Source organism: Anopheles coluzzii, chromosome 2 (assembly GCF_943734685.1).
Source record: "Anopheles coluzzii chromosome 2, AcolN3, whole genome shotgun sequence".
NCBI lineage: Eukaryota > Metazoa > Arthropoda > Insecta > Diptera > Culicidae > Anopheles > Anopheles coluzzii.
The window spans coordinates 9,331,062-9,358,691 of record NC_064670.1 but is presented as its reverse complement, the minus strand read 5'-3'; the positions used below and the strand labels follow the sequence as shown (position 1 = coordinate 9,358,691).

The following is a 27,630-nucleotide window of genomic DNA, read 5'->3' as shown; positions in this document are numbered from 1 at the left end:
GGCATTGCAACCTGGGTAGGGTGTTGTCATAATAAAATGCTTCGCAATGTGTGTTTGTGTGTAGTGTATGGTGTGGAACGAGAACGCGATTACCGTTTGCGTTTACGCGCCAAGCACGAAGCACGCGCGTATCGCGGGAATCAAATTTCAAAGTCCTTGCTACGTTTGTTTGCGCTTAGTCAATGTCGTTGTCGATCGTCGTGATATGAGGTGATACACACGCTGCCAGTGAACATAGAATACCATATCAACCCACCCACCACCTTCCCCCCGAACATAGTGGAACAATAAGGTCCGATAGACAATAATATGTTCCACTGAATGCACGTGTCCTTAGATACGCAAATGTTTGGGAGCATTCGGTTTTTTTCGTTTTTTGTTCGTCTACTAGTTACTGACATGTTACTTGCCCATGTTAAGGTTCATGTCCATTTGTTGTGTCCGCTCCGGTGTGTTAGTTGTGGCGCGTGAAGTGCATTCGATGGTATTTGTGTGTATGTTTCATTATTTTCCGCACCTCGTAAAACCCCTCCCACAACACCGTTTCCGTTGCTATACGAATCCGAGCGCCCCCAGAGGAGTTTGGGGTTGCACGCAGTAGGCGTTGGCAGGATATATGTGCTAGTTTAGTGTGCTGTGAAACGTTCCAAGCGTTAGGCAACTACTGCACACTTCCGTCACTAGGGAGTGATCCTTGGAAATCTAATAGCAATTCTATAGTTTTTCATCTATACAGTGATGACTCCAGATTTGGAGTTGTAGTACCAAGTGAAAACAAGTGCATCCGGTAAATCGGCCGGAAGAATCGTTCGAATCGGATAATTTCATAATGCACAAGCGAAGGGATCGTTGGATGTGACACATCGGAGAGTGCTTTGAAAAAGCAAAGAATTAACAGTACACCGCCTACTGACGGACACAATTAGCAATGCAGCAGTTCTGTTGCTGCCTGTCCAGCCGGACGGATAAGGTGTCACCGGGGGAATCGTTCGATGTGCGTATTTCGGAAATAGTAACCGTATCTGATGGCATATTCAAGGTGGGAGTTCATATTTCTGTGCCTTCCATTTTTTTCCCCAGCATTCTAAATCCCCGTCACCGAGCAGCGATGAGTCGGTTAATATATTCCGTGCCGACCGGCATTGCACGGACATCATGTTTATTGCCATAAAAGCGGCCTTCATTTTAATTCTGGTAAGTGCCCCTGAGCGACTAATTGCTGGAACCGGAACAACATCGATTACAGGCGGTAATTTGAAGTCGGTCGGTGAATTAGTCATATTCTTTCACTCTGACTGGAAACTTGTAATGTATATTCTAGTTAGAATCTGTCCCGTTCAGGAACGCAGGAGCTTGATCATAACTCCTATTTCCACTTAAGTCGGTTAAAATCCCCATCCTTGAACAACTCATTACGATGTCACAACTGTCCACAACTGCTCCAATACCAGGAATGAGTGCCATGGACATGACCTAGTGAAAAGATCCATTGTGTGCATAATTTCTCCGAAAATAAAAACCATTCCGTGGTGGTAACATATGTCTGTTTGGCCTTTACCTTACCGCAGCTGGTGCTCATTATCTACTGCATGGCGTTTGGAGATATCTATCGCATAATAAATGGGTACGATGACTGTGCCAATGTCTGTGGGCGCGACAACAAGCCGGACCAGAGTCTGCCGTGCAAGGTAGGTCCCCATCGTTACGAATGCTTTAGGTCGCGTGTAGTACCAAGTTAGAGGTACGGGTGATACTGAACATGTTAGTTTTATGCATTTAATGATGTAAGCTTAAAAATATCTGTGTTATAGACAATTTGTCAAAAAAAGAAAAAAATAGTTAGTTATGGCTTAGAGTATAGTTTAGGAATATTGAAACCAATACAGACGACTCATAGTCAATCATTAGCGGTAAGAGTCGTACAGAAATGGTCACTCACCCGGCGTATTATGTGTTAATGGCGTTAATGGAAAAAAGGATTGCTTAACATTTCACCCATTCTGATTTGAATTGAATCATTCACAGGGAGCGGATCGATCGAAGGAGCCATTTTTACTGGTGGAAGGATCCGGGGTGACCGAAAGCGATCTACATCGTATGTGCGTCTCGAGTTGCGACGAAATTGAAGGCTTGTACGTTCGTTTCCATCCTCCATAATGATCGCCACCGCGAACGTACACTAATCTAAACGAGTCCTGTCCCCCTCTCCCCCTTTATTCCAGTAAACCCTTTCTCAACCGCTGCATCCGGAAGAGCAACCCAACGGATGAGGTGGTAACGCGCACCGGATTGCGCAACTTTTTCCAGGAGGTGTCCGAGGACCTGGAAGCGTGCCACCGGGAGATGGTGTGGCTAGCGGTGACAGCGTTCGCCTTCTCGCTGCTCACGCTCGTGCTGTTGCGCGTGATACCGGGCCTGATCGTGTGGTTGGTGCTGCTGGCCGTCGTACTGGCCTGCACGGCCGGCACCATCTGGCTGTGGCTGCGGTGGCAGTACGAAGCGGAACATTTGCCGCCCAGTGCGGCCGATTCCTCCCGCATGCGGATGAACAATTGGCTGTACTATGCAATCGCGGCCACGGTTGCCACGCTGCTCGTGTACCTCGTCATACTGGTGATGCGCAAGCGGATCAAGCTCGTGGTGCAGCTGTTCAAGGAGGCGGGCAAAGCGATCGCCAGCATGCCGTTCCTGCTGGCGGAACCGATTTTGGTGCGTACTTGTTCGTAAGAAACACGCGGAGGAGCTCTAGCCTACTTATTACTGTTGTCTCTCTTCACAGACGTTCGCCACCATTGCGGCGGTAATAGTGCTGTACGTTTACTTCACGGTGTGGATCGAAAGTGCCGGCATGCTGGTGGTGGAAAGCAACAACAGCGCCAAGTACGTGAAAGACTCCACCATGCTGTTCACGCGCTGGTACAATCTGTTCGCGTTCCTGTGGTTTTGCCAGTTCGTGATCGGCTGCCAGCACATGGTCATTGCCGGCGCCGTGGCCGGCTGGTTTTTCACGCGCAACAAATCCAACCTGAGCAATCCGATCGGGCGCAGCTACTGCAACCTGCTGCGCTATCATCTCGGCACGGTAGCGCTTGGTTCGTTCGTGATCGCACTGGTGCAGTTCCTGAGGGCGATGCTGAAACTGTTGATGGTACGCTACGGCCGGGATCTCTGTAATGCGTTGTGTATTTGCCTTTTTTCAATGCCGTTTTTCCTCCTCTTTCTTTTGCGCCGCACCCAGCATTCGGTGCGCAATCCGCAGAACCGCGTCACCAGCTTCCTGTTCGACTGCTGCCAGTGCTGCTTGCAGTGTTTCGAGCGGTTCCTGCAGTACCTGACGCGCAACGCTTACATCCTGACGGCGATGCACGGCGACCCGTTCTGTCAGGCGGGCAGAAACGCCTTCCGGCTGCTCACCAACAACGCGCTGCGCGTGTTTGCCATCAACTCGGTCGGCGATTTCGTGCTGGTGCTGGCGAAGGTGTTTGTGGTGGTGGCCACTGGCTTGATTGGGGTGGAACTGATCCAGAAAAAGGTTGGCCTGCATCATCCGTACGTCCCGCTGATACTGGTCGGTATCTTTGCCTATCTGGTGGCGCACTGCTTTATGACCGTGTACGAGGTAAGACTGTCACAGGAGATACTGAATCGTGTGGTGTTTGTTTTGCGTTTAACATCAAACCTCTTTCTCTCTCTCTGATTCTCTTTGTGTGTTTAGATGACGGTCGATACAATTTTCCTGTGCTTCTGTGAAGATTGTGAGAGCAACGATGGAATAAGCCGCCCGTACTACATGTCCCGCGGGCTGATGGAGTTTGTGCAGAACTCGAAGAAAGCGCTCTCCATCGCGGACAAAAGCTCCGGCGGCACCAGGCAATCGGTGCGCGACGGCAAAGCCTGGATGGGCGCGTCGGCAAAACCAAACGGCGGCGGTTCGCCTGCCACGGCCCAGCAACGTGCTACGGCCATTTCAGAGACAGTAGACTGATTACTATGATTCTCCCTGGTTTAAGATCATTTTCTGCCTTACTTGCGTGTGTGTGTGTGTGTGGTTGGCTTTTGCTTTTCACAATTTTATACTTTTTTTGCACCGAGCTTGATTTTTGGAGGGTTTTTTTGTGTGAAAAACTTGAAAAAAGTGTGAATAAAAATGAAAGTGTGAAGTGTATCAATCGTTTCGTCATTTATCACGAAACAGAACTCCAAGTACTTGTTTGCTGACTAAATAGTTTGCCAAGAGAAATATTTCTAAATATTCTTTCGTGAAAAAAACAGTTCCCTTAACACACCACCATTAATCAGCCAGATATTTTTACTTTCTATATTTCATTTTCAATTCTACGCTTAATGCGGTACATGTCTACCTACGCACAGAGCTAGCTGATCATCATTAGCGCGCTGACCATTTATACTTGTGCGAAGAAAGAATCCATCTTCTCTGGCGGGCTCTTCTGATGCTCGTTGGGAAACACACAAAGTTTACAGAAGGAAAATCATTAGAATTAGCACACCTTAGCACAAAACACGAGGAGCGCCCCTTAACGCTAGCGAATCTACAAGTAATTCCATCGGGACACATTTTTTGAAATGATTAAACTTGCCACTCCTCTCGTTTGTGAATGTTTTTTGCCTTCTCCCTGCATTCGTCGAATGCAGAACGTTTGTCTTTTAATTCGCTTCATAAGCTAAGCCGCGAACTTTACCCGCGATAGGAATCAACATTGTGAGCGGTAGTAGTAGTAGTAGTAGTAGGCGGTGCGGCACGGTCCCACCGGCATCGATGCTACAGCTGTATTGAGCTGTATGTAGAGTAGTATATAGAGTACGGGGCTTAACTAAGTGCAGGACGTAATAAACGACCGTCCACCACAGTTCCACACAGATTTACTGATATCGGTAAGCATTAGAGCGTCTTCCACGACCGCGTTGATTTCCGCGTCTCGATTGCGGATGCTGTTGTTGCTGTTGTTGCTGCTGTCGCTGTTGCTGATGTTGTTGCTGTTGCTGCTGCTGCTGCTGTTGCTGCTGGTACTGCTGCTGCATGTGCATATGTTGCTGCATCATGTGAGGAGGTTGGTAGTGATGCCCACCCTGCGGAGGAGATCCCATCGACTGGGCAACGGAGCGATTTGCTGGAAGGAGGCACAGGGCAACAACAAAAGAAAAAAACCATTAGCTATTGACTTCAGCCCAGCAGCACATTGATCGGGTAAAAGCTTACGTCTGCCTTCGTCCCAAGGCATTCGATTCAGAGTCCGTGGCTGTATACGACGGGCCCGTCGGGTGGTTGCATTTGTCGCTGCGCGTGGAATGGTGGAGGAAGAGCGCAAGCGCATGTTGCTGCTCGGAGTTTCCAACACATCAGCCTCGCTGCTTTCTTCCATCTGCGGCCAAACAAAAAAAAGTACGAACACAAATCGTTTGTCAATCTCCTGCCAACACATCTCACACATTCTCCCACCACCGGAAGCTCACTACTACTTACCGGCGACTGAGCTAAACTTTTGTTCAGATGTTCACCCTCGGAGCTGACACCATCGTCGGCAGCACCGGCATCGGCTTCGTTTTTACGCGGGGCGGACGAAGATCCGCTGCCGCTGGCGGAACCCGATGCTTGGGCCGTGCCGGTGGCAGGAGATTCCGAACTGGCGGCCGATGTGCTCGGAGCCGCTGCAGTTGACTGCGACCCAGCTGCTGCCGCCGATGCCGGCCCTCCGCGTGGCTTGCCCGTAGACGTGCTGGCGGTGGTGCTGGTGCTGGTATTGTGCTCCTCCATATCTACGTCTCCGTCCACGTCATCGTCGTCCACATCGTCCCCGCCGATGGTAGCGTTAGCTTCCGCACCGATGCTGCGCGAATCGCCACCATCGACCAGATCGTCATCTTCCTCCAGCAGCTCTCGTTCGCTGCGTTCAAGCGCCCCCGGGCCGCCGGCATCGGTGGACGCCTGCGCTTCGGAGGAATACAGTGGATCGATCGAGCTGCTCGTTGTTGACTCTGGGATGTAACCGTCTGCACACGTTAGGGCCACATATTCGTCGGTACCGCGAAACGCAGACAAGTACAACAAAGTGCACACAAAAGGCGGGAGACAAGAACACAGAACAAATAGACAAACGTAGCTTTAGTGACAAGTGACAAGACAACCACCACCTCACCCTCTACTCACCTCCGATATTAGCACCCGAGACAAGAATGTCGGGCACTTGGCTTTCGCCACTGCTAGTCGGCCCACCGGCTGCTACTGCCGCGGCCGCCGCCGACAGGCCACCCATTATGGAATGTTCCGACGACGAGTGGGTCGTATGCTGCGGCGTTGTAGGTACGCTGCGTCCACTGCCGCCGGCCACCGTTGCTTCGTCCAGCTGGGACAGATCAATGCGGGTATCGTCGATGCCTTCCGGTAAGCTGACGTTGCTGCCGCCGGCCACACCACTACCACCACTGGTCGGTACCACACCCACCGACTGACGGCTGGCCGACGTTTCGCTGAACGTAAAGCGGGCCGTTGGTACCTGCGGATGCGGCGAACCTACGCTGAAGCTGAAAGCGGACGGGAAATGGGAACAGAACACACATAACGCGCATTTAGTGTATGCCACACACACAGACACACTCACATTGGAGGAAACAACATAACTAGACTAACTAAAGAACGATCCCTAGGAACAGCTAAACGGCTGTCAACGAGCCCACAAGGCGTGTTGTAGCGCCGGATAAGTGATCATAACTATGATATCACACAGCAGAAAACATTGTAACACCTTCATTAAGTGTTCCTCATTAGCTAAAGGTAACGGTAACATGACCCATAACAGCGTTACATGCGAAGCAATGCGGCCCGTTTGAATGCTTCTGAAGGGCTAGCGCTTAAGGGTGGTTAAAAAAGGAGCCTCCTTTGAAATGTAAAGCACAAACCGAAACGATTGAAATGATCAAAGCAAAACGTCGTATTTTATATTTTACTTTTCTCGCGATCTTCTCTCGCATAATGTCTCTCTTTCTCTCTTGTCTTTGTGTCTCTACAGGAATAGGAATTACACAACCAGTGGAATGTGATTTTTTTTTTTTTGGGATGATGGCTTTATTTTCGGACATTGCTGCTTACAACACCAGATAACAACAGTTCTCTACGTGCATAAAAAGCAAGAATATCTGCTGTTTTAATTTTCTTTCCTTTGGATAATGTGTCACCAATGTCTGCTATATCAGATAGGGTGGTGAGTATATCGGAGCGTGTGTTTACGTATATATTGGAGAATTTGATCGTATGTACCCTAGTATAGTCTAACTGTTCTGTTTTAAACTTACTTCTAAACACCTATAACATACACACGACGCCTGTACAATGTTCACGGATAAACAAACAAGAATCTTATTAAAGCTAAACTGCCACACACTGTTGTACGCTATTAAAAATTCTTCACCTAACACTAAAAGAAGTCAGTTTATTTGACATTTGCTCATTTTAAAATTAGATTAAACACGCTCAGAAATGTAATAATCCCTGTTTTGCATCAAGGTGCGCAACTAAGTATAGTATAAATGGAAATCGAAAATTGTTTCAAAACATATCTTACATCGTTTTCTGGGTGAGTTTCACTTGTTAGCGACATTGTTCAACACTTGCGAGATGTTTTCCAACAGTTCTGCTGCCACAAATATATGATCAGCGGTTGAAAAACATCTTGTGAGCGTTAAACAATGCTGGTAACATTGAAAACTGACCCGGAAAACGGTCTATTCTTGGAGCGATTCGGGAGCCACCGTCTATAGTATGAAGTGGTTGCGGTGCCCTTTGAGCGTGTTCAATCCAATTTTTGTGAGAAAAACTTAAGAAGAGCCTAGTAAAGGAATATGTTTGTCGAAAGATTTCTCTTCCCATTTTCCTGCGAATGTAATTTGGAACAGTAAAGCAATGTAATCGTTGACCTAAGATGGTGAAAACATTAACATATTTAAAGTGTTTTCCATTCAGTGCCTAGCTATCTAGTGCCTAGTAGTAAAAAAGGGAAAAGAATAGATAAAACTGCAGTTTTTTTCTTTTAATCCACTACTACGCGAATGTTTGGAATGCTTTAACAAGGGCTTGACGGCAAATTATCTATTCGTTGAATGCGATTTGTAATCATAAAACATAGCATATGTATTGTGTATATATAGTAGAAACACACCAGAAATAACCTCCTCTTCTTCTTATTTGCGTAACGACCTACGTGGTCATGTTGGCCTTTGACAGTCGTGTGAAACTTATTGAGAACCACGCAGCCGGATACAGTCAGTACCTGGCTACGGGGAGACGGTCGCATATGAGGGGCACGTTGTTAAGTCGTGCGTGTTGACGACTGTGCCATGGGACCGCCCCGAAATAAGCTGACCCACGGGACAGAATAAGCTATCCTCAATATCTGAACAGTGTGCAACTCTGGCCCTTGTTCTACCTGAATTTCTGGACCTTACACAGTGACTTCTAACTTTTATCTATTCGTGGCATTATCTGAAGTGAGTTCCTTACTGGTTCACAAAAAAATAATAATAATCGAAAGAAACAAGCTAAAAGTGTGCTATCGAGTGTGCCATTCTCTTCCCCGTGGGCGATGTGTCTTATGGCCTAGGGCGTATGCAAAATGTTGAGAACAAAGAAAGAGAGAAAGAGAGATAGAGAGACGTGGTTAGAATGAGAGTTTCTGACTAAAAAAACACAAAGCTTTCAGTTTTCGTGTTTAACAATCAAATCATTAAAATAATACATTCCATTCCTCCACTAGAGATCATGATTACGATCGATGTGTTTCCTTGTTTAACACGTTGACTCTGTCTGTGCACGTTGAACTGGAAATTAAACTTATGTGTTGAGCAATTAAATGTGCTATGATTCCTCCTTTCGTGCTGCCACAATCAACGTGTTAAAAAATATTAATTAAAATTGTGCTGCGACAACACCAAAACACCGGTCGAATACATGCTTAATCATATGTGATAATAGTTGTATATGGCAGGGATCTTTAATGCGAATTTTTGTTTACCAAAATTAATACTAACGAACGTCGAAAAAAGTACGTTTTAATGTATGATTTTAGTTGTTGCTGAAATGAGGCAATATGAAGGGCTACAAAGGTAAAATTCAAGCTTGATTTGAAATGTTTATGATGTTATTAGTGTACTATTTAATGACAACACGTACCGATGGCGAACGTTACCTTAGTAACACTGAGCAAAGTTGATAGAAATCATTCAATACAACAAAACAAATCATTATGAAATAGGATAAAGAGGCTAAAGTCTAACTCTAGTAAGATTTACTATTAGTTTGCAAATACAAAAGCATGAACGGGTATGAGTGGCTAATACATTAAGAAAACAACCAATGAACTCATTTAACAAACTTTGCTGCTGAAGCAAATGGACCAAAAGGAAAAACGAAAACGTTAAGAGCTTTTCATTCCCAGCGAAGAGATGATGGTATATACTAGGCATGGGCAAAACGATTCTTTTCACCGAACGCGAACGAACTAGTTCGCTCACCAAAAAGAACCGAACACGAACGACGATTCTTTCGTTCTTTGTTTCATGAGGTTTTTATTCACAAAGAACGCTCGTTATCTTTTTCATTTACCCACCATAGACGCATACTGTAGCCAAAGAAGTACTCATTCTGCGGTTGTAACCAATCATTTAAAACCATTAAACACTCGGCTGTCTGGTCAACACAATTCATCGCAAAACCGACCAAAACTAGCATGTAAAAAACTAATACGAGCAAAAATGTCTCCTGCATATATTGTACCCCATGCCTTATACACACTTAAGGATTCTATTTTAAAAAAAACTACTTAAATATGGATCAACATGATGAGCGCAATCAATTCAGTTCAGTTCATTCGCGAACAATGACTAATCCGTTTGAACGGGCTCGATCTATTGAATTGTATAGGTATAATTTCCATGCCTACAGAACACAGATCGAACACCAGTTCGAACGCGTTCGATGAATTCAGTTGTGTAGGTACGATTTACACACCAACAGAACACAGATCGAACACCAGTTCGAACGCGTTCGATGAATTCAGTCGTATAGATACGATTTCCACACCAACAGCACACGTATCGAACACTGCTGGACAAATTCGACGGCGTTCGAGGAATTGAGTTGTATGGGTACGATTTCAACACCAACAGGGTACATTTTGATCTCTGACGACCCGTTCGCACGGTGCGAGAAAGAGCGAGAAAGCAATATGATTTTGCACGTTTCATTACCACATTTATGTGTGCCGTCGAACACTGAACGGTACGTTCGAACGCGTTCGGTGTAGAGATGGGTTCCGCGGATCGCACCCACGGTTCCGCTCCGGTTCCGGCAAGTATGATACCGATTCCGATTCCAGAGAGAAGGAATTGCTAGTTCCACCGGAATCGTCCGGAATCGTCGGAATCGTCCGGAATCGTCGGAATCGTCGGAATCGTCCGGAATCGTCCGGAATCGTCTGAAATCGTCTTGAATCGTGCGGAATCGTCGTAATCGTCCGGAATCGTCGGAACAGTCGGAAATGACCGGAATTGGCTGGAATCGCCCGGAATCGACCGGAATCGTCCGGAATCGTGCGGAACCGTAGTCAATCGATAGTAGTGAATAGTAGAGCCGATTCCGGTCGATTCCGACTGTTCCGACGATTCCAGACGAACTTGAAGTTCCGGCCGCCGCGCATATGTCAATGCTGTCTGTCGTACATTTAAGCCAGGAATGTCGCGCACTGAGTTCCTCGATATCGTTCGATATGGACGCTACCATCTTGTGTTACTGTTTGTATCTATTTGTATTAGGTTATGCACTGTATAAATGACATGAAATGAAATGGAATTCCGACGATTCCAGACGATTCCGGGCGATTCCGGACGATTCCAGACGATTCCGGGCGATTCCGGGCGATTCCGAGCGATTCCGGGCGATTCCGGGCGATTCCGAGCGATTCCGGGCGATTCCGGGCGATTCCGGGCGATTCCGACGATTCCAGACGATTCCGGACGATTCCGGGCGGTTCCGGCTTGTCGGATTGAACCTACCCTTCGGAACTGGGTCCGTAATTTGTTGGAATCGTCCGGACCCAGTTCCGCTTTTTTGTGCGTTTTGCCCAACTCTAGTTCGGTGTAGTCAGTTTCTTCCAAAAGTCCTGGTCGTTCTTTTTGTTAAGAACCTCGTTCGTGCGTGCACTTTACCGAACTGTTCGAACGGTGCGATTCTCGTTCATTTTACACATGCCTAGTATATACCAACAACCAGCCCAAATATCTCACACGGTAACTTACGGTCTCTCTGTGCATGTTTCTTCTTACCCATCTGTTCGCCGAGGCGCGTACAATGTCGGTGTGCTCGGTACGATGCGATCGTCCGCACCCTCGTGGTGGTCGTAGTTTTGCTGCATCAGCATGAGATGAGCCGCCTGCTGCTGCTGGCGACTGAGCGGATTGACCACCTGCCGTGCGGCGGAAACGCCGCTGCCACCGACCGCCACAGCCGCGGCTGCTGCTGCTGCCGCTGCCTGCGATTGGGCCGCGGTACCGCCCGCTCCCGTCGAGGACGCAGCGGCGCCCGACGGTAGGGCTGACGAGGAAGAGGAAGACGATTGCTGACCGGCAGCAGATGCTTCGCCGTGGCTGGCCCCGGTAGTGCTTTGGATCTGCGGTAGCTGTTGCGCATCGTTCGATGTATTGCCACCGCTTGTCGAGCTTGTGCTGGCGCCGCTTTCGACAGCGGAGGACGGTTCCGTAGAGGTGGAGGCACCGGCTACGGCAACGGAACTGCCGCCGGCGGGTACGGTCGAGCTGCTGGTGCTGCTCGTTTCCACGTCCGCGGTCGTATCCATTACCTTGGCGGACAGCGTGGACGACGAGGTGGAGGACGTCGACGTGGAGGTGGTTGAGGTGGTACCGCACGGATTCGGTGCTTCGTCTTCGTCCACGTCGACCTCATTGTTGGCGGACTGGATGTTGTTATCCTCGTCGATGTCCGGCCCTTCGCCTTCGTCGTACGCACCAACACCGCCCGCAACGCCCAGCTCCTCCGTTTCGTACGCATCGAACGGACCATCGTCCGCTTCGGCCGTACCTTCGTCAGCCATAACAACGTCCTCCTCCTCCTCGTCGTCATCATCATCGTCGTCTTCCTCCTCGGAGTCGACCACGATTATGTCGTCCTCTTGATCGCGCTGCGAAGATGTCGGCACTTGATACTCAACATCTAAGCCAGATTCACTGACACCCTGCGCAAGAGAGAAACAATGCGTCCAATGAAAACACTCATTGATAGTGTGCTTATTGCCTTGGTAACCCTTACCTGGAACCCGTCTGCTGCCACTTGCACCAATCGAAGGCGCTTTTTTGCCGGCGCTGGCTTACTGACCAACTGTTGGCCAGCGTTATCGGTCGAACTGTCACCTTCTACGTCGCGGGGTCGCTTGTGACCGGCCTGTGTAGTGGTTACGGTGTTGCTGGAGGATGCCTATAACAAGTAAAAAGAAAGAAGAGCATGAATACAACATAGTAAATATATAAAGCAGTATATAGTATGATGCAATTGAAGAATTGAAGGCTGCTTCCTCTTCACTAAATGATGAGATCTTATTTATGTTTCCAAAGATTTAAGCCTATTTGCTACGGGTATGAGACTGAAGCATTTTATTCACGTTACATCGCTGGTTTAAGTAGCTAGCCACTTACTTGAGCTGATGATTGCTGCTGTAGCTGTTGCTGCTGTGGTTGTTGCTGCTGTAGCTGTTGCTGCTGCGGTTGTTGCTGCTGCTGCTGTTGTTGCTGCTGCTGTTGGAGCTGTTGTTGCTGCTGCTGTTGCTGCTGCTGCTGTTGCTGCTGTTGTTGCTGCTGCTGTTGCTGCTGCAGTGGTTGAAGCTGTACCGCCGATTGCGGCTGCTGCTGCGACAGATGAGCCTGCGGTGACTGTTGCTGGCCAACAACTCCTTCGACATGGGGCATCACCATAGCTACGGCGGCCTGCTGCACCTGTTGCTGCTGGGCCTGGTCGTCCGGTCGGGCGATTTGAGGTGCATTTTCCCCCTCCGCATGCGTGGACGTGCTGGAAGACGAGGAAGAGCTTTCGGCCGTGGAGGTGGAAGCCGTGCCCATTGGCGGCACTGCTGCAACGGCCACACTGGCCGAGCTGGTCGCCGGCATGTAGTCGGTGTGCGAGCTTGTCGGTGAGGATATCGATTCGTTCAAACCAATCGGATTGGTGACGCCAGTGGCGCTGCAACTGCTGCTGCTGGTGCTGCTGCTGCTGCTACTGGTCGCGGTTGCACTGTGCACCTGCTGCTGCTGGGGCGGAACGAGCGCTGTGGTGAGACCGCTGGTCGACGGTGTACCGGACACTCCAGCCGGTCCGCTTCCTCCACTACCTGCCACTAGGGAGCTACCGGCGCTGCTGCTGCTGCTGCTGCCGCTACCGGAAGCTGCCGTACTTGCCGCGGATCCACCCGATACGCTGACCCCTTGCGCCGGACTGGTCGACACCGTTGCGGACGCCGACGAACCCTGCACGATCGCAACGTTTGCGCTGCTCGATTGGCTCGTCGGGAGCACGGCGGCGGTGCGACTACCCACAGCCATCGGCCGGATGCTGGCCAGCGGCGTTTCGCTCACCCGCCTCGGCGTAACCGTAGCCGACTGCTGCTGGCTGGGCCCGGCCATCGGCTTCACGTTCGCCGTGCGGGGACTTTCGCCCACCGGTTTGTCGGACGCGCCCGCACCAACCGCGCTGGTCGTCGGTTTGGCCACCGCCTGCTGCAATCCCAGCTGCCGGTTCAGCTGGTTCAATCGAATCGTCAGCTGCTCGTTTTCCCTCGTTAGCCGACTGATCGCGTCCTTGCTTTCGCGATCGGCGTCCGCATTCTCCTTCTCGCAGCGCGTCACGCGCCCCTCGTACTGTGCCTTCAGCGTGTCCGTTTCCTCGCGCATCTGATCCAGCTGCTGCTGCATCTGCGACTTCACCGCGTTCAGCTCCCGTGCCGCATTGTTCTTCTGCTCCGTCAGGGCCAGGATGCGGTTTTTCGCATCCTTCATAATGTCCATGCCGCGTTCGGCCTTCTCCAGCTTCGCCCGCAGCAGCTCGTTTTCCTTTTTCAGCGTGTCAATCTCTTCGGTAGCCGTCGCTATCTGTTTGCGCATATCCTCCGAGTCCGCCGCTGCTCCTGCTTCCTGCATTGCAGCCGCTGCATCACCGGTGGAAGCGTTGCCATCACCGGACGAACCACCGGCTGCCGCGTTAGCACCAGCTGCTCCTGCCCCTCCTCCGGCTGCTGCTGCTGCTTCATCTTCCTTCCGCGCGTCCGTCTCACGCTTCAGCTCCGTGAATGCATCCTTGTAGCGCTTGGCAATCTTTCGAATCTGGCCTTCCTTGATGCGCATATCCGCAAGGTTGTCTTCCGCAGTCTTCAACGCGGCCTGAAGTGTTTCGATCTCCGTTGCCTGGACGGCCGATGCTTCCAGATCGTCCGACAGCTTCTTTACCAGCGCGTTGGCCGACTGCAGCTTCTTGTTAACGGTGCCCATTTCCGCCTCCAGTCTCGTGCGCTCGACTTTGTGCGTGTTCAGCTCCTCGTTCGCTTGCTTCAGCAGCTCCTTCTCGGCCATCAGCATTTTGGCGAGATTTTCACGCTCCGTCTGCATGCGCTTCCAGTCGTCCGAGTTTGTTTTCGACGAACGTTCGACCAGCGTTGTCATGCGCTGCCGCTGGCGCGCCACATCCATACGCAGGGTCGTATTTTCGTTGGTGGAAGATTCCAGCTTAACCGTCAGTTCGCGCACCTTTTCCTCGAGCGGGAACAGCTTATCCTCTGCATCGAGCAAACGCTGGGACAGCTCTCGCACCTTCTGGTTCAGACCGTCCCGTTCCTCCCTCAGCACTCGGTTGCTGTCCGTCAGTGCGTTGTACGTGTCGAGTTTGCGCAGGATTTCCTCGTGCTTGGCCGCGGTTACCGTTTCGGTGTCGACGTTCTCGCGCATTTGCTTCAGTTCCGCCTGCGACTCGTCAAAGTTCTTTTGCAGCATCATGAACTCCGACTGTATGCGCACGTTCTCCGACCGCAGCACATCGAACCGGGCCACCGCAATGTCCTTCTCCTTGCGCAGGTATTTGATGATCTGCAGCATCTGTTCGAGCGATTGCTTCTCCTCGTCGTTCAGCGAGCGGTTCAGTATGGAAGCGTCCGCGCCGCCCATCGAATCGTCCGGATTGGTCGCCGATTCGGACAGGACGGCCGACTGGTTGAGCGCCGCGGCACTGATCGAGAACCGAGTGCTCAGGCTCTGTATCTGGTCGTGCAGGGCCGCATTCTGCGAGTTGAGGCTGTTGAGCTGTTCTTCGAGCTGGGACACTTCGGTGCGTAGCATCTGTTCGCGATTTTTCCAGCACTCTTCGTTCGTCTTCAGATGCTCCTGCGCCTGGTCGCGCTGCTTTCTCAGCTCGTCGAATTGGGCTTGCGTGCGGTGCATCTCTTCCTTCAGCTTTGCCAGCTGCGTAATGTCGGTCGAATGCTCCGTCACCTCGCGCGAATACCGCTCTCCCAAGGCACGCAGCTCATCGGATATGTTGTTGGTTTTATCACGATACTGACGCAGCTCGTTCGATTGCGCGGTCAGCTTTTCCAGCGTGCTCTTGAGCTCCAGCTGCACCTTGTGCAGTTCGGAATTCTGGTCACCGGTGGTGAGCTGCTCATCGGTAAGCTTCAACGATATTTGCGTCTTCAGCTCTTCCACTTGAGTGCGCAGCTCTTCCTCGCTCTTTCGCACCTCCGCCAGTTCCTGCTCGCTCGTCTGCTTGGTGCGATTGTACAGCTCCGTCAGATCCTTCAGCTCCTTTTCGGCCGATTCGGACAGCTGCGCGTACTGCTTGATGTGCTCCTGGGCCGTTGCCAGCTGCCCTTGCAGTGACTCCACCTCGACCGCACTCTCCGCCAGGGCCTGTTCGAGCTCGCGAATCTTTCGTCTCGCTTGCGTCACGGGATTGTCCTCGTCGTTCGTAGCTAGCGATTCCTGCAGCTTGCGCTGCAGATCGTCGATCTTGCGCGATTTGATCTCCAGCTCATCGCGAGCCTCCCGCAGCGCTGCCTGGTGGCCCTCGGCGATCGCCACCTCTTCGTCCATCCGCTTCTGTGCCGTTTCGACCTGCCGCTGCAGGTAAGCCATCTGCTCCCGGAACCGATCCTGCTCCTCTTGCAACCGCCGCCGCAGGGCCGAACATTCGCGCGACGTCTCGTCGAGCCGGGACTCGAGCCGCTGCCTGCCTTCGTTCTCCGACCGCTCCATGCTGACCTTGATCATTTCCAGATTGTTTAGCAGCAGATTCTGGTTGCAGCGTTCGCGGTTCAGAATTTCCCGTTCCGCCTGCAGGCGCGATTCGCTATCCTTTAGAATCCGGCATTCCTGCTTCAGATTCTCCAGCTGTACCTCGGCGCGGGCCAGCTTCGACTGTGCGCTCATCGCCTCCTCCTTCAGGTACATAATGGAGGCTTCCTGCTTGGCAATCGTGCCTTCATAGTTGCGATTACGCTCCTCCAGCGCCGTGATCTGGTTCTTGTACGTCGTGATGTTCTTCGATATCATGCGGTTCTGCTCGGCGTTGAATTCGTTGGTGCCCATCAGCTTCACGTTGTTTGCGGTAAGCTCGCGGATTTCGGTACGGAACTTGTCGAACTGCTCATTGACCGCCTTATCGTTGGCCAGCTTCTCGCGCCGGTAAGCCTCATACTCCTTCTTCACACCACCCAGCTCCTTCTGCAGCTCCTGCAGGTTGGCCTCCAGCGCCGTCACCTTGCGCTCCTTCTCCGCCACGAGTGCGGCCAGCTGATTGCTGCTGTTGCTGACGTTCGCGTCGTTCGCCGTGCTGCTGTTGGCCAGCGGTACCTCATCCAGCCCGTCCATCATTGAATCGCTCTGCATGTTGCCGCCGTTCATGCTGGCGGTCGAGAAGGCGGGATTGTAGCTGCGCATCGCATCGTGGTACATTTTCTTGTACCGATCTCGCTGCTGGCTGCACTGCTCCAGCAGGCTGCGATGCTTCTCCACCGTATCCTTCAGCTCGTTGATGCGCTTGTTGCATGCCTCCAGCTTCGCCTCGTACGTGGCCGCACTCATCGAGTTGTGCACCTTTTCCATCTCCTCCAGCTTAGCGCTGAAATCGCGCACCACCAGCAGCAGCTTCACGTTGTTGTCCTGCAGCTCCTGGATGTTGGAGAACGTCACCAGCTTCTTTGAGATCAGCTCGCCCGGACTGCCGGTGCCCGCCAGCTCGATGTCCGGCGCAATGACACCGTTTTGCATCTTCTCGATCTCGTTCAGCAGGTGACAGATCTGCCGGCTGAGATCCGCCCGCTCCTGGCGGAAGTTTTTGTTTTCCGCTTCCACGATGCGCATTTTCTCCCGCACCGCCGCCATCTCCGAGTGCATTTCGCCGCTCTTCGCGATCAGATTGTTGAGCTGCTGCGTAATCTCCTCGTTTGCCTCTCTTAGATTGTGATTTTCGTTCTGCTGGCGCGATATTTCCGGCGCACTTTGCTCGAGCTCGTGCAGGATGTTCTGCAGCTGCAGCTTCAGCTTGCCGTTCTCTTTCTGCTCCTGCTGGAGCAGCTCCATCGTGCGGACGTACTGGGTGTACACCTCCGTCAGTGACATACCCGTCTTCAGCATGCGGCTGGTAGCAGCTGCCGACGGGGCTATCTTTTCCACCGCGTGCTCTATGCTTTCCTCGTGAGCCGCCGCCAGCAGCTCGTTCGCGCGTTTCAGCTCCTCCTGCAGCTCACCGATCGACTTGTCCCGGCCGGCCAACTCCTCCGCGTGCTTCAGCTCGAGCTGCTTCTTCTCGGTCTCGATCGTACCACACGACTCGGTCGCTTCGTTCAGCATCTGGCGCAGGGCGGTGATGGCCGACTCGAGCTCTTTCGTCTGCTCCAGGTGGTCCTGCTTGTCCTGCTGCAGCAGCTCACAGAGCCGGTTCTGCGAATCCAGCTCCTTCCGGTAGTGCTCCATCATGGTGGACATTTCCGTCCGCAGCTTCATGTTTTTGGTCGCCAGCTCCTCCACCTTCGATGACAGTTCCGTGTTCTGCTCCGTCAGGAACGTGTTGGTTTGGTGAGCGATCTTCAGCTCTTCGTTCTTTTCCGACAGCTTCGTCTCCACCGTCAACGATTTGATGTTCTGATCGCGCCGGATTCCCTGCAGCTCCCGCAAAGCCTGATCCAGGTCCTGCGTCAGGCGGGCGATCTGATGGTCCCGCATCGACAGCTCCTGATCCATGCGCTTCTCCTTAAACTCAAGGCTGTGCTCTTTGCTAACGATCTCGTCCAGCCTGGCCAGCGCTTCGCATTTGGCCACGCTGGCCGACTTCAGCTTCTTTTCCAGCTCGAGCACATCCTGGTGCAGCCGCTCGACTTCCAGCTCCTTCCGCTTCAGCGCACTGTCCATGGCGTCGCGTTCATTCATCGCCTGGTTGCGCTCCTTGCGGAACCGATCGTTTTCGACCTCGTTCGAGGACAGCTTTTCCTTCGCCTTGCAAAGCTCCTGTTTCACGTCCTCCAGCTCGATACGCATCTCCTTCACGCTCAGCTGGGACGAGTGATATTTGGCCGATTCATCTTCCGCCTTGAGTGTCAGCAGCTCTATTTGTTTCTCATACTCTGCTTTGCTTTTTTCTACAAGTACAAAAGAGGAAAATGATGCAAAACGTTGAAATTAATGTGCACATCACTACAACAGCATAGAACACTGCCCGGCTCCACGGGAAGGGGGATGGGCAGAATTGGGCATAAATAAACTTAACCAAACAAATTTGCGCCCCGTCAAAGAGCGTCGACCGCTTATTTTCTAGCGGGATAGCAGCCTTTTGACAGGTCGACACACAGGTTGGCGTGTGAAAGAAGAAGCTACGAACATTGGTGCCAGGCGCTCGCGTGAACATAAAAAAAAACATTATGAAATGGCAAACTCATCTCCCACTTACCTAGGTCAGTCTTTGTCGTTTCGCACAACGCTTTTGCGGTAAGAAAGTCCTCAAACTTCTTTTCACACGCGCTTTCAATCTTTTTTATCGATGCTTCCGGAATGGCCCCCAGCTCTTCGGGGCTTAAAATCGAGTGCAGCACACCCGACTCCTGGTCGACCTCCATATTTGCAGTGCAGTAGATGGGCGAGCTGATCTGTAGAAACTATGGCAAACACACTACACTTAGACGATCACGCGGGCGCAAAGTCTATGGTAGTTCTGAAATTCAGGTAAAGCAACGCGTTAACTTCGTCGCCGTCGATGCTTGGTGTTGGTACTGTCGCCGCTAATGCTGCTTCGTTTGACAGCACAAGTCACATATACAAATACACGCGTACACACACGCACAGAGCCACACACACTCCGATGGCCGGGAGGAGGAACAAAGCTTCCCAATTCCACCGGTACTGCTTGCTGTTTCCTACTTGGGTTGTGACGCTTCGCAATGATTTTTAAGCTTAATAATTATGCGCTCTGTTAATTATTACGCTTCTCGTAACAAAACTTTCATGTGATTCGCTTTATAAACAAGCATTTATATTTCATTCACGCCGGACACACGCACACATTCACAGAGACAAACATGTCGTCGCTTGTCCATCGGAAAACTACCCTGCGAATGGATTACTTCGCATCGAAAGTAAATGCCTGAACTTTGGGATTAACTTTTTCAATAAGCAAAACAAAAATAAACTCTTTTCTAACTGTGAAACGCCCGCTTAGTCGTAGATTTTACCGATCTTATCCGATATCTGGAAATGCACTTTCCCAATGGAGGAACGCTTGCTACGACGTCTGTCTGCTGGAAAAATGAACGAAACAATAATTCGCAAGCCCTCTACACCAGCGACCCGTGGAACAAGCCCGAACCCAGACGAGCTGTCAAAATGCACTACTTCTCGCTCTTTTGCTCTATGTGTCTCCTTCTGACGCGGCGCTTTATCGACTCGACCGAAACGACGAATCGCTAAAATCGACGAAAACAGCAGCACATCCAGGTGGGCGAGTTTAATGCGGCCGCAAGAGTTATGATTCGAAAAAAATAAATAATTACGGTTAACTTGGTTCCCACAAAGGTTTTTTTTTCATACTAGTTACGCATTTTACTTTATTTTACGACAATTTTACCACTAGAAACATATCAATTTTGTCTTACAACATTGATATTGCATTTCGTTTCCGTTGCTTGTCTGGTATGGTAATTAATATCAAAAGCGTTTCGGTATCATATCAATATTATTTCCCGCAACCCCATTGCTATTGCGAAAATTCCCACAATGTGTGTTGGAAATTAATTGTCATATTCCTTTGCAAGATACCGACTTTCTTATGCTAATACACGGAAACGTGCTGGTGAGCGCGGGATACTCGCTCACTGCAGCCGTTACTGTGCACGAATTCACTGGCGCTGGTGTAATAGTATAAATGGAGCGAAGCATAATCAATGGTATGTAGAGCTTTAGCTTTAAGTCAGAGTGATTTATGGAACCGAATGATAGTTACATCCCTGAACTGGAATGGAATCTGTATGATACGCTTGTGTTAACCCTTGACCGTGGACTTGGTCAATTAACATGAATATGGTACGAATCGAATGCTCGAATGGGAAGTTTGAAGAATGTACTTAATCCGATGGGGCAATATTTTTAAATGCTGCTGTACGGTATCTCTTTCGCCGGTTTGCCTCCCGTCACTAGCCATATGGAACCGGTGGGTGCATTTTTTAACAGTGGTATCAACTCTTTGGCCACATGTTCCATTCTGAAATGAGAAAGACAGAGAGCGAGAGAGAGAGAGAGTTATTGTATCCTTGCGTCTTTTCTGGCTCAATCAGTGTAAATTACCGTTGTAGCTGCACACCAGCCATATCCAATTCTTTCGCCTTTTCGTACGCCGGCGACATGAACCGTTTGTTGTGCGATGACGAGTTTTCGATCGGTCCAGGACAGTAAGCAAATGCTCGCACGTTGGTGTTGGCGTGATGGAACGGATCACCACAGGCTTTGGTTAGCCCGAGAATGGCATGCTTGGTGGCGGTGTAGATCGGTGTCGATAGCTGGGGCGTGACGCTAACACCCGAACCAATGTTGACCAGCACACCACCCCCCTTTCCTTTGCTTTTGTCCATAAACTTTTGCGCTAGCAGCGTTCCGCGTATGGCACCGTTCAGATTCACATCCACCTCCAGCTCCCAGAAGTTGTCGTTCATGATTTCTGCGTTGTTTATCACAATGTTTACCTCCTTAAACATGTTCACCGTGTACTCGAATGCCTCTGTGGGAAATGAAATTAGCGTAACGAGAATTAGTCCACCCATGTGTCTAGGTACCGTTCTCACATTAACATCCCCCGTATACCTTCGAATTGGATGTAGTCGGTCACGTCACAATGGCAAAACAGTACCCGTGCGCCGTACTGTTTTTCGAGCTCTTCCACCGTCAATTCGCCGGCGTCCGAGTCCAAATCGCATATGACAACCTGTATTGTGGGACGGCGATTAGGTCGATTTGATGCACATATGAACATAAAAACATACTGATGGCATTTGGCACGTACCTTAGCTCCATGTTTTAGCAACTCCTCACTAAACGCCCTGCCTAGCCCAGTGGCAGCGCCGGTCACAAGTGCGACTTTATTTTTCAAATCCATCTCTATTACTGTTTCACTTAAACTTCACCAAACTCCGATCAGCGGAACCTTTTTTATCGTTTGCACGCTGACAGCGTGTATGTGTACCAAGTTAGAGCAAGCAACCGATGATACTGGCTGAATGATTCACGGAACTGACCCCACACCCGGAAAACTGTAGACACACCCCGCGCAAGGACTTTGACGCAAAACACTACACAGCAAGCCTTTCGCAAGCTTTTAACTGGGTTTGGAACAGAATAAAGGGGATATTGGACCACGGCCCAGCACGATTCGCGTTTAAGCACACAAACAATTCGGAAAAGGGTTTCCAAAACCTAGAAGGAGTGAAATTGGAGAATGGGTTGCTTGCGGAAGGTACGAGACGAATATCCAATGTCGTTCACTCCTTGTTCCTGTCTGGCCTTTGCCAAAAAACACGGCGCACACACAGACAGCAAGCTACAAGTCGTTCCGTTGCTTTGAAGCCTTGCCGCCCACCAATACCAATAACGCATTTCGTTGGGGTAGGATAATGTTTCAGTGATCCTGGAAGGGGGGGGGGGGGGCGGAGTGGCTCGGAAACTCCAGAGGTGGGTCTTAGTAAACATTGACAAGTCAACATAAAGGATATGAATGATCATACATGCGATAGAAAAGGAATTAGAGATGTCTTTATTAGTAAAGCATTATGAAATGTTTGTTATTCATAGAAGGTTGGCAGTACAATTAGTCTGTTTTTTTAACTTTTCACTCGCAAAACACGTTTCTTTTGCGTGCGCATGCGCACAACACGCTAGTTTTGTATGCTTTTCCCCTCTTTTTCAACTGACTATTCAACGGGGAATTTGGTAACCTATTTAAAACGGATTAAAAAATTTTCAATGCTGATAACGTCTACGTTCTTACAAAAATATGAAAACATAAACGAGTAACGGGTTTTACCGAAACAAAATTCCACTTTGAATTCCCGTTCAAATGACTTGCTTGAAATTAATTTACTTGAGGTGGATTTGCTTGCAGCATGTGCGAAACAACAAGGCGCTGTCATTCGATCGGAACGAAAGCGTTTGCATGGAAACACACGAACCTCTATGAAAATGATCCGATTTTTTACAAAACAAACAAAAAACAGCACATAATACACGCTACCGTGTACTGAAGATTGCATCAAATGAGGGTTGAAAGATGTAGATTTATTTTTTTACTTACTGGTGGTATTCGATCTAACGGCAAATCGTACCCTTTTCAAAAGAAATGGCATCCACTACACAACCGCACCGAAGTTTGTTTGCTTGCGAACTGATTGAATTCGAGCTACAGAACCTACTCAATTCAAAATCAATTATTCAAGCTACTTCCGAATTACAAACGATAGAATGTATCCAGTTCATTTTTTAAATTTATATTAAGTTGAAATTGTATGGATCAAACGAATAATGTTCGTAAAATCCCAACGACCCAACGGAAACCGCTCTCGCGTATCCGTGTGCGAGGTGTCACTGGGTGAAAGCCGAACGCCGACCAGAGCAAACTTGCTGCACCGTGTGGTCGACGGCTAGCAAGCGACGGCCAGGCCGAAACCGAAGCGGGGGTTCGAAAGTGTGTGCCAGACAGTTTTGTGGCAGACTTGCGTACACAGGCGGACGGAAAATCGGGACACGAAAACAAAAGCGGCTGCATTGTGAAGCAGATCATCCCAACCCTTGAACTAACCCAACCCCGGGGCAGGGAACGTGTTATTCTGCTCCGGAATTCCCGTTCAACGCCACGGATACCGCGTCAAATACCGCAGCGGGCCAGCCTTCCTCGGCGATATTGCTGCATCGCGGGCGTGTCCATATCGTTGCTCTCGCGTGTGTGTGCTGTGTATGCATCGGTTTTCATCTGGCTACTTTGGTAAAAGGAAGAGTTGATTCGGTTCACCTCTGCCAAACATCCGAAAATTGCGTGTAGTGGCGTGTGTGTGTGTATGTGTATGTGCGGAAATTTTGTTGTATTGTAGCGGGCAGCTCGCCCATTTTCCAATAGGAAAATTGTGTTTGTTTTGATCAACGCTACTGCAGCAGCGAGTGTAGGCGTTTATGTGGATGCGTGTATGTGTGTTTGTGTGTGTGTTTCAGTACGCGTCAGTACAAGAATAGTTCTCACACTCCAGCAACACCCTTCGCCCCCTTGTTGTTGGTTGGTTGTGGATTGAAGCGAAAAAAATCGTCACCGTGAAGGGCCCGTGCCTTGGTTGAAGCATAATATTGTGATTGTACTTCCGGCCTTAAGCAGCAAAAACAAAACAGAAAGAAGGATCACAGCCACACAGTTCCATTTGCAGTGCTGCCCAGTAGGTGGGGGTTTCAAAGTAAGCGTGCGGCAAACTGGTGATGGCTGTTTTGTGTATCATCTAGCACATCCACCACCAAAGAAAGCCATCAGGCCGCATCAGGTTGGCATTGGGTGTAGCTTACATAATGATGCTAGTTAGCTCGTGTCACAGTAATAGTGGTGCCTGCCTGCTGGTGGGGCATCGTCTAGAAGCGCCCTAAAGCCTTCTGATAAACAGCTACAGCAAACGACGCGGAAGATTTACTGCCCCTGTGGGTGCCTAAGTGCAAACGCTGAATCGTGTCGTAACCGAACCTCTCATGTTTACGTGTGCAGAGAGTAACACAGCTTGTGGTGGAACCTCGCGGAAGCATCACGGGTTTCGGCGATCATGAAAATAGCAGCAACAGCACTGCAAGGAAAGGGATGGCACTGATGACACTGCGCTCAGCAGAATCATCAAATGCTGTCTGCTTGGAAAAGTTTGCGGCTGGTGTTTAGTAGCAGTAGTAGTATTAGAGAGCGTGGCTTGCTTTGTTGCTGGCGCGAGCGGCGGATTAGCTGTGCAAAGTATAGTTAGCTGTGTGTGCGTTTGTGTTGGTGTGGTGGACGAAAGCACCTAAATATTCGTTCCACCTATGCATATAATAATGTGTTTTCTTTCCATTTTTTTCCTACGGCGAAACCCCGCTCAAAATAGAGAGCAGAAAACAAAATGCTGTTAACGATTAAAGCGGCAGCGAGACGACGTTTGTCGTCGTTATAGAATGATCGTTGCTCGCTGAATTTGTTGTGTTTAGTGTCCTGGTTAGTGTATGTTTCAGTGTGTGTGTGTGTGTGTGTGTGTGAGAAAGTGAGTGAGTTTGGTGGTGGAAAACCAAAGAGTTGCGGATAAATTTCATCCAAATTCCGGGCCGCAGCTGTACAGTGAGTGAGTGGTTGTACCGGCTGGTGGAGCGGTGTGCAAAGGTGTGTACGTACGCACGGTCGGCATACATTGCCGCAGGACGTGTATACTGTGTGGCGGAGAAAAGGATAGAGTCGGCTCGTACGGTGGTCAGATTTTGTGTTCGATTCGATCCGGCCGCCCCACCGGACACCGGCCATCGTCGCTGAAAGCGTTCGGATCATCTCGGTCCACAGAAGGTAAGAGAGATCCATTGCGACAATGGATTGATTTGTTTCTGTGCAGTTAGCGTCTGGTTGTGAACCCCTATCGGCCCTATTTGTCTGTTTGTGGGGGCCTTTCCAGTTCGTTTCGGGTGCGAAAATCGATACCATGAAAATAAGGTTTTCTAATTTTCTCCATCTCTTTGACCCTCCCTGATTGTGGTGCGTGTACGCTCTCCTCTCGATCGCACTCTCAGTTTCGCCACGCGCACGCTCTCCCTCTCTTTCTTTCTCATTGCTTTCTCTCTCTCTCGGGCGGCCCTTTCCGTCAAGTAGGCTATGCAACGGTAGCCCCGCAGGACTTCCGTAGAACAAAACGCTGGCTCCCCTTTTTCCACACGACCGGCTGTTGCAGCAACAGTTACTCATATTCCATTTTTACCATGCTTGTAGAACGCAAAGAAAATAACTACAATATATTAGATTGCTAATACTGCATTCTGCACACAGTTCAATCAAATTCAATGCCGAGTACAGTACGCAATAAAACCAAAACAGAAAACCATATGAACTGTGGAATGTTTGCTGGTGCTACCTGTTATCCAGCATGAGTGTGTGCGTGTTTGGTATCGTAAAATCCTCCTTTTTGCTCTCTCTCTCTAGGCTATGCTCACAACGCTTCCGATTGAGGGGGGAGGGGGGGGGGGGTTACTATTATGCTGGGAAGTTTGCAGCCGAGATAAGCTCGCGCTCTCGTCATTACTTTCTAAAGAGCAACAACACACAACGAGAGATTTGCGCCCCGATTTCGCTGCTGCTTTTGATGCTGTGGTGACTCTCCGGCAAAGGAGTCGCGCGTGTGTAGGTTTTAGGGGGGAAAAAACAAAACATAAAAATAGCATAAATTTCATGTTCATGATTAGTCGAGCTCACTTTTTTCCGTTGCTTGCAGTGCTTATTTTGATTAAATGAACTCATATTTTCTTATCAATAGTACTACAAATAACAGTATGCATAGGAGGCGGATCTTTTTGAGCAGTTTTTAGCGTGGTTATTATAAATAAAAAGGAAATCAACGGGTTTAACCTAAAGAGTAAATATCTTGATTTAGCAAGTGCAATTTCGATTAACATCTTAAAGCTTGTATATGGAGCCTAACAGTAACTGCAAATCAATTCAGCCTATTAGTAATTAATCCACACAAATATAAACAGAGAAGGGTTTTGAACGTCAAATGTGAACGCCTTCCTTTGGCATTCTGCGTGTTTGCTCGCTATTAAAGTGTACTTTAGAATATTTATTTGGTTTAATTTAATAGTTGAGTTACAGCGATTTCTTCGCCACCATGAAACACAATGTTGAATTGAACGCACGGAAAATAAAACTAAACTAGAACTGTGAACTTTAAGCGCATACACACCACAATAGCAAAAGCTGGCTAGGAAGGAACCCACCTTGTGGAAGGAGGAACATATTTCATTTCCTGTCAAAATCACACGACGGGAAATGGAAAAGGGAACAAATTGAACAATTTCGCCGGCCGTGCTTTACAGGTTTCTTCCTAGACGGGAAACGAAATTGCGCAAAGTTTTCTCTCTCCTACTCTCCCTTTCTCTCTCTCTCTGCGTGCCGGCATGACTCATAAACGTCACTCCCAGTGCCATAGCAATTTGGCAAACACACCTGATTTAGTAGTTTAGTTTTACTCGTTTCCCCCCTACGCTACTTGTACCACTTTTGGGGTTAGCGGTGAGACGGGGACGAGGGCAAAGAGCCAAAGAAAAGTGCAAAAAAAACTGGGTGTTTACGATGATCGATCGATATCCGATTAAGGACAGCCGTATGTATCGCCTATTTTCAACGGACGGATGAAAAAAGAAGAAATGAAAACAATGCGAAGACAAGAGTGTAAAGGTCTTTTTTTGTAGTTAGAGACTACATTTTATTTATGCTATGCCGTTGCACTGTTGCACTTCGAATTATCAACCAATCGATCAAAGAGCTAATCGTTTCCCTGTTGTGTTGCGGCAGAGTCGAATTAGATCGCGTACATCAGGTTGACTGTCTGCTTTTGCTATTGGAAATGGAAATCCTATTTGACTGCAACCGATTAGCTTCCTTCGGGAGCGCAATGAAAAGCAGATCGCTGTGGGAAAACGCGTCCATTCATAGTTCTTGAGCAGATAGGGCCCCTTTTCTAGGGTCGAGGTTTAATTTGCCCAGCTGCTGCTGCTGCTACATTGTTTCCTTCTCTGCTAGCATCTCCTGTGTGCCGCATGATGACTAGTGGTGTGAGTCGGCTTGACAGTTAATGAGCCCTGGATAAGATGCCCTGCCTGAAGGGGCACTCGAATTGTTGACTGTTTTTTTCTTCTTCTTCTGCTCGCTGCAAAAGAAAGCATACGCGCTTTAGCACCGTTTTCCATTCCACCTGAGAGTACACAAGGGAGAGGTCAGCCTTTTTGCGTGGTTGATGCAGATGACGGTTGCAATTCTTTTTTTCTTGCACCGGGAGTAAAGAAATGGAATTT

The 27,630-nt window shown here is 49.5% G+C and overlaps 4 protein-coding genes across 7 annotated transcripts in view; 2 read left to right on the top strand and 2 right to left on the bottom strand.

The window, feature by feature from the left end:
• Positions 1–332: 332 nt before the first annotated feature.
• On the top strand, positions 333–4,162 carry LOC120952767 (choline transporter-like protein 1). Its single transcript, XM_040372254.2, has 8 exons — positions 333–994; positions 1,081–1,194; positions 1,569–1,688; positions 2,026–2,132; positions 2,223–2,709; positions 2,780–3,148; positions 3,239–3,619; positions 3,716–4,162. The coding sequence occupies exons 1-8, from the start codon at positions 929–931 to the stop codon at positions 3,983–3,985; spliced, it is 1,914 nt and encodes a 637-aa protein (XP_040228188.2). The 5' UTR covers positions 333–928; the 3' UTR covers positions 3,986–4,162.
• A 129-nt stretch (positions 4,163–4,291) lies between these two features.
• On the bottom strand, positions 4,292–19,888 carry LOC120961600 (nucleoprotein TPR). Of its 4 annotated transcripts, XM_040385428.2 has the most exons (9): positions 19,779–19,888; positions 19,001–19,261; positions 12,715–18,692; positions 12,332–12,496; positions 11,332–12,257; positions 6,167–6,540; positions 5,483–6,009; positions 5,219–5,381; positions 4,292–5,129 (listed from the first exon to the last, which is right to left on the bottom strand). In XM_040385428.2, the coding sequence occupies exons 2-9, from the start codon at positions 19,164–19,166 to the stop codon at positions 4,882–4,884; spliced, it is 8,547 nt and encodes a 2,848-aa protein (XP_040241362.2). In that variant the 5' UTR covers positions 19,167–19,261; positions 19,779–19,888; the 3' UTR covers positions 4,292–4,881. The 4 variants fall into 4 exon arrangements, with proteins under 4 accessions (XP_040241362.2, XP_040241361.2, XP_040241363.2 ...); XM_040385427.2 differs by having other exon boundaries at positions 19,001–19,872; XM_040385429.2 differs by having other exon boundaries at positions 5,483–5,994; positions 19,001–19,872.
• A 231-nt stretch (positions 19,889–20,119) lies between these two features.
• LOC120952419 (15-hydroxyprostaglandin dehydrogenase [NAD(+)]-like) lies at positions 20,120–22,167 on the bottom strand. Its single transcript, XM_040371736.2, has 4 exons — positions 21,599–22,167; positions 21,400–21,520; positions 20,887–21,316; positions 20,120–20,803 (listed from the first exon to the last, which is right to left on the bottom strand). The coding sequence occupies exons 1-4, from the start codon at positions 21,689–21,691 to the stop codon at positions 20,689–20,691; spliced, it is 759 nt and encodes a 252-aa protein (XP_040227670.1). The 5' UTR covers positions 21,692–22,167; the 3' UTR covers positions 20,120–20,688.
• A 1,066-nt stretch (positions 22,168–23,233) lies between these two features.
• Positions 23,234–27,630, top strand: part of LOC120948502 (serine/threonine kinase SAD-1) — a 35,176-nt gene continuing 30,779 nt past the window's right edge. Inside the window, exons 1-2 of the mRNA XM_040364904.2 lie at positions 23,234–23,569; positions 24,690–25,135. The gene's annotated coding sequence lies outside the window, so the exon portion shown is untranslated. The remainder of the gene's footprint in view (positions 23,570–24,689; positions 25,136–27,630) is intronic.

Bases quoted from the DNA above. Each gene is read 5' to 3' on its own strand.
- LOC120952767 (XM_040372254.2), top strand. From the start codon at position 929: ATGCAGCAGTTCTGTTGCTGCCTGTCCAGCCGGACGGATAAGGTGTCA. The intron at 3,149-3,238 runs GTACGCTACGGC...CGCCGCACCCAG, and splicing joins CGATGCTGAAACTGTTGATG to CATTCGGTGCGCAATCCGCA. The intron at 3,620-3,715 runs GTAAGACTGTCA...TTGTGTGTTTAG, and splicing joins GCTTTATGACCGTGTACGAG to ATGACGGTCGATACAATTTT.
- LOC120961600 (XM_040385428.2), bottom strand. From the start codon at position 19,166: ATGGAGGTCGACCAGGAGTCGGGTGTGCTGCACTCGATTTTAAGCCCC. The intron at 18,693-19,000 runs GTAAGTGGGAGA...TTGTACTTGTAG, and splicing joins AACGACAAAGACTGACCTAG to AAAAAAGCAAAGCAGAGTAT. The intron at 6,541-11,331 runs GTAAGAAGAAAC...GTCCGCTTTCAG, and splicing joins GCGCCTCGGCGAACAGATGG to CTTCAGCGTAGGTTCGCCGC.
- LOC120952419 (XM_040371736.2), bottom strand. From the start codon at position 21,691: ATGGATTTGAAAAATAAAGTCGCACTTGTGACCGGCGCTGCCACTGGG. The intron at 21,521-21,598 runs GTACGTGCCAAA...CCCACAATACAG, and splicing joins TGCTAAAACATGGAGCTAAG to GTTGTCATATGCGATTTGGA. The intron at 21,317-21,399 runs GTATACGGGGGA...CATTTCCCACAG, and splicing joins CGACTACATCCAATTCGAAG to AGGCATTCGAGTACACGGTG.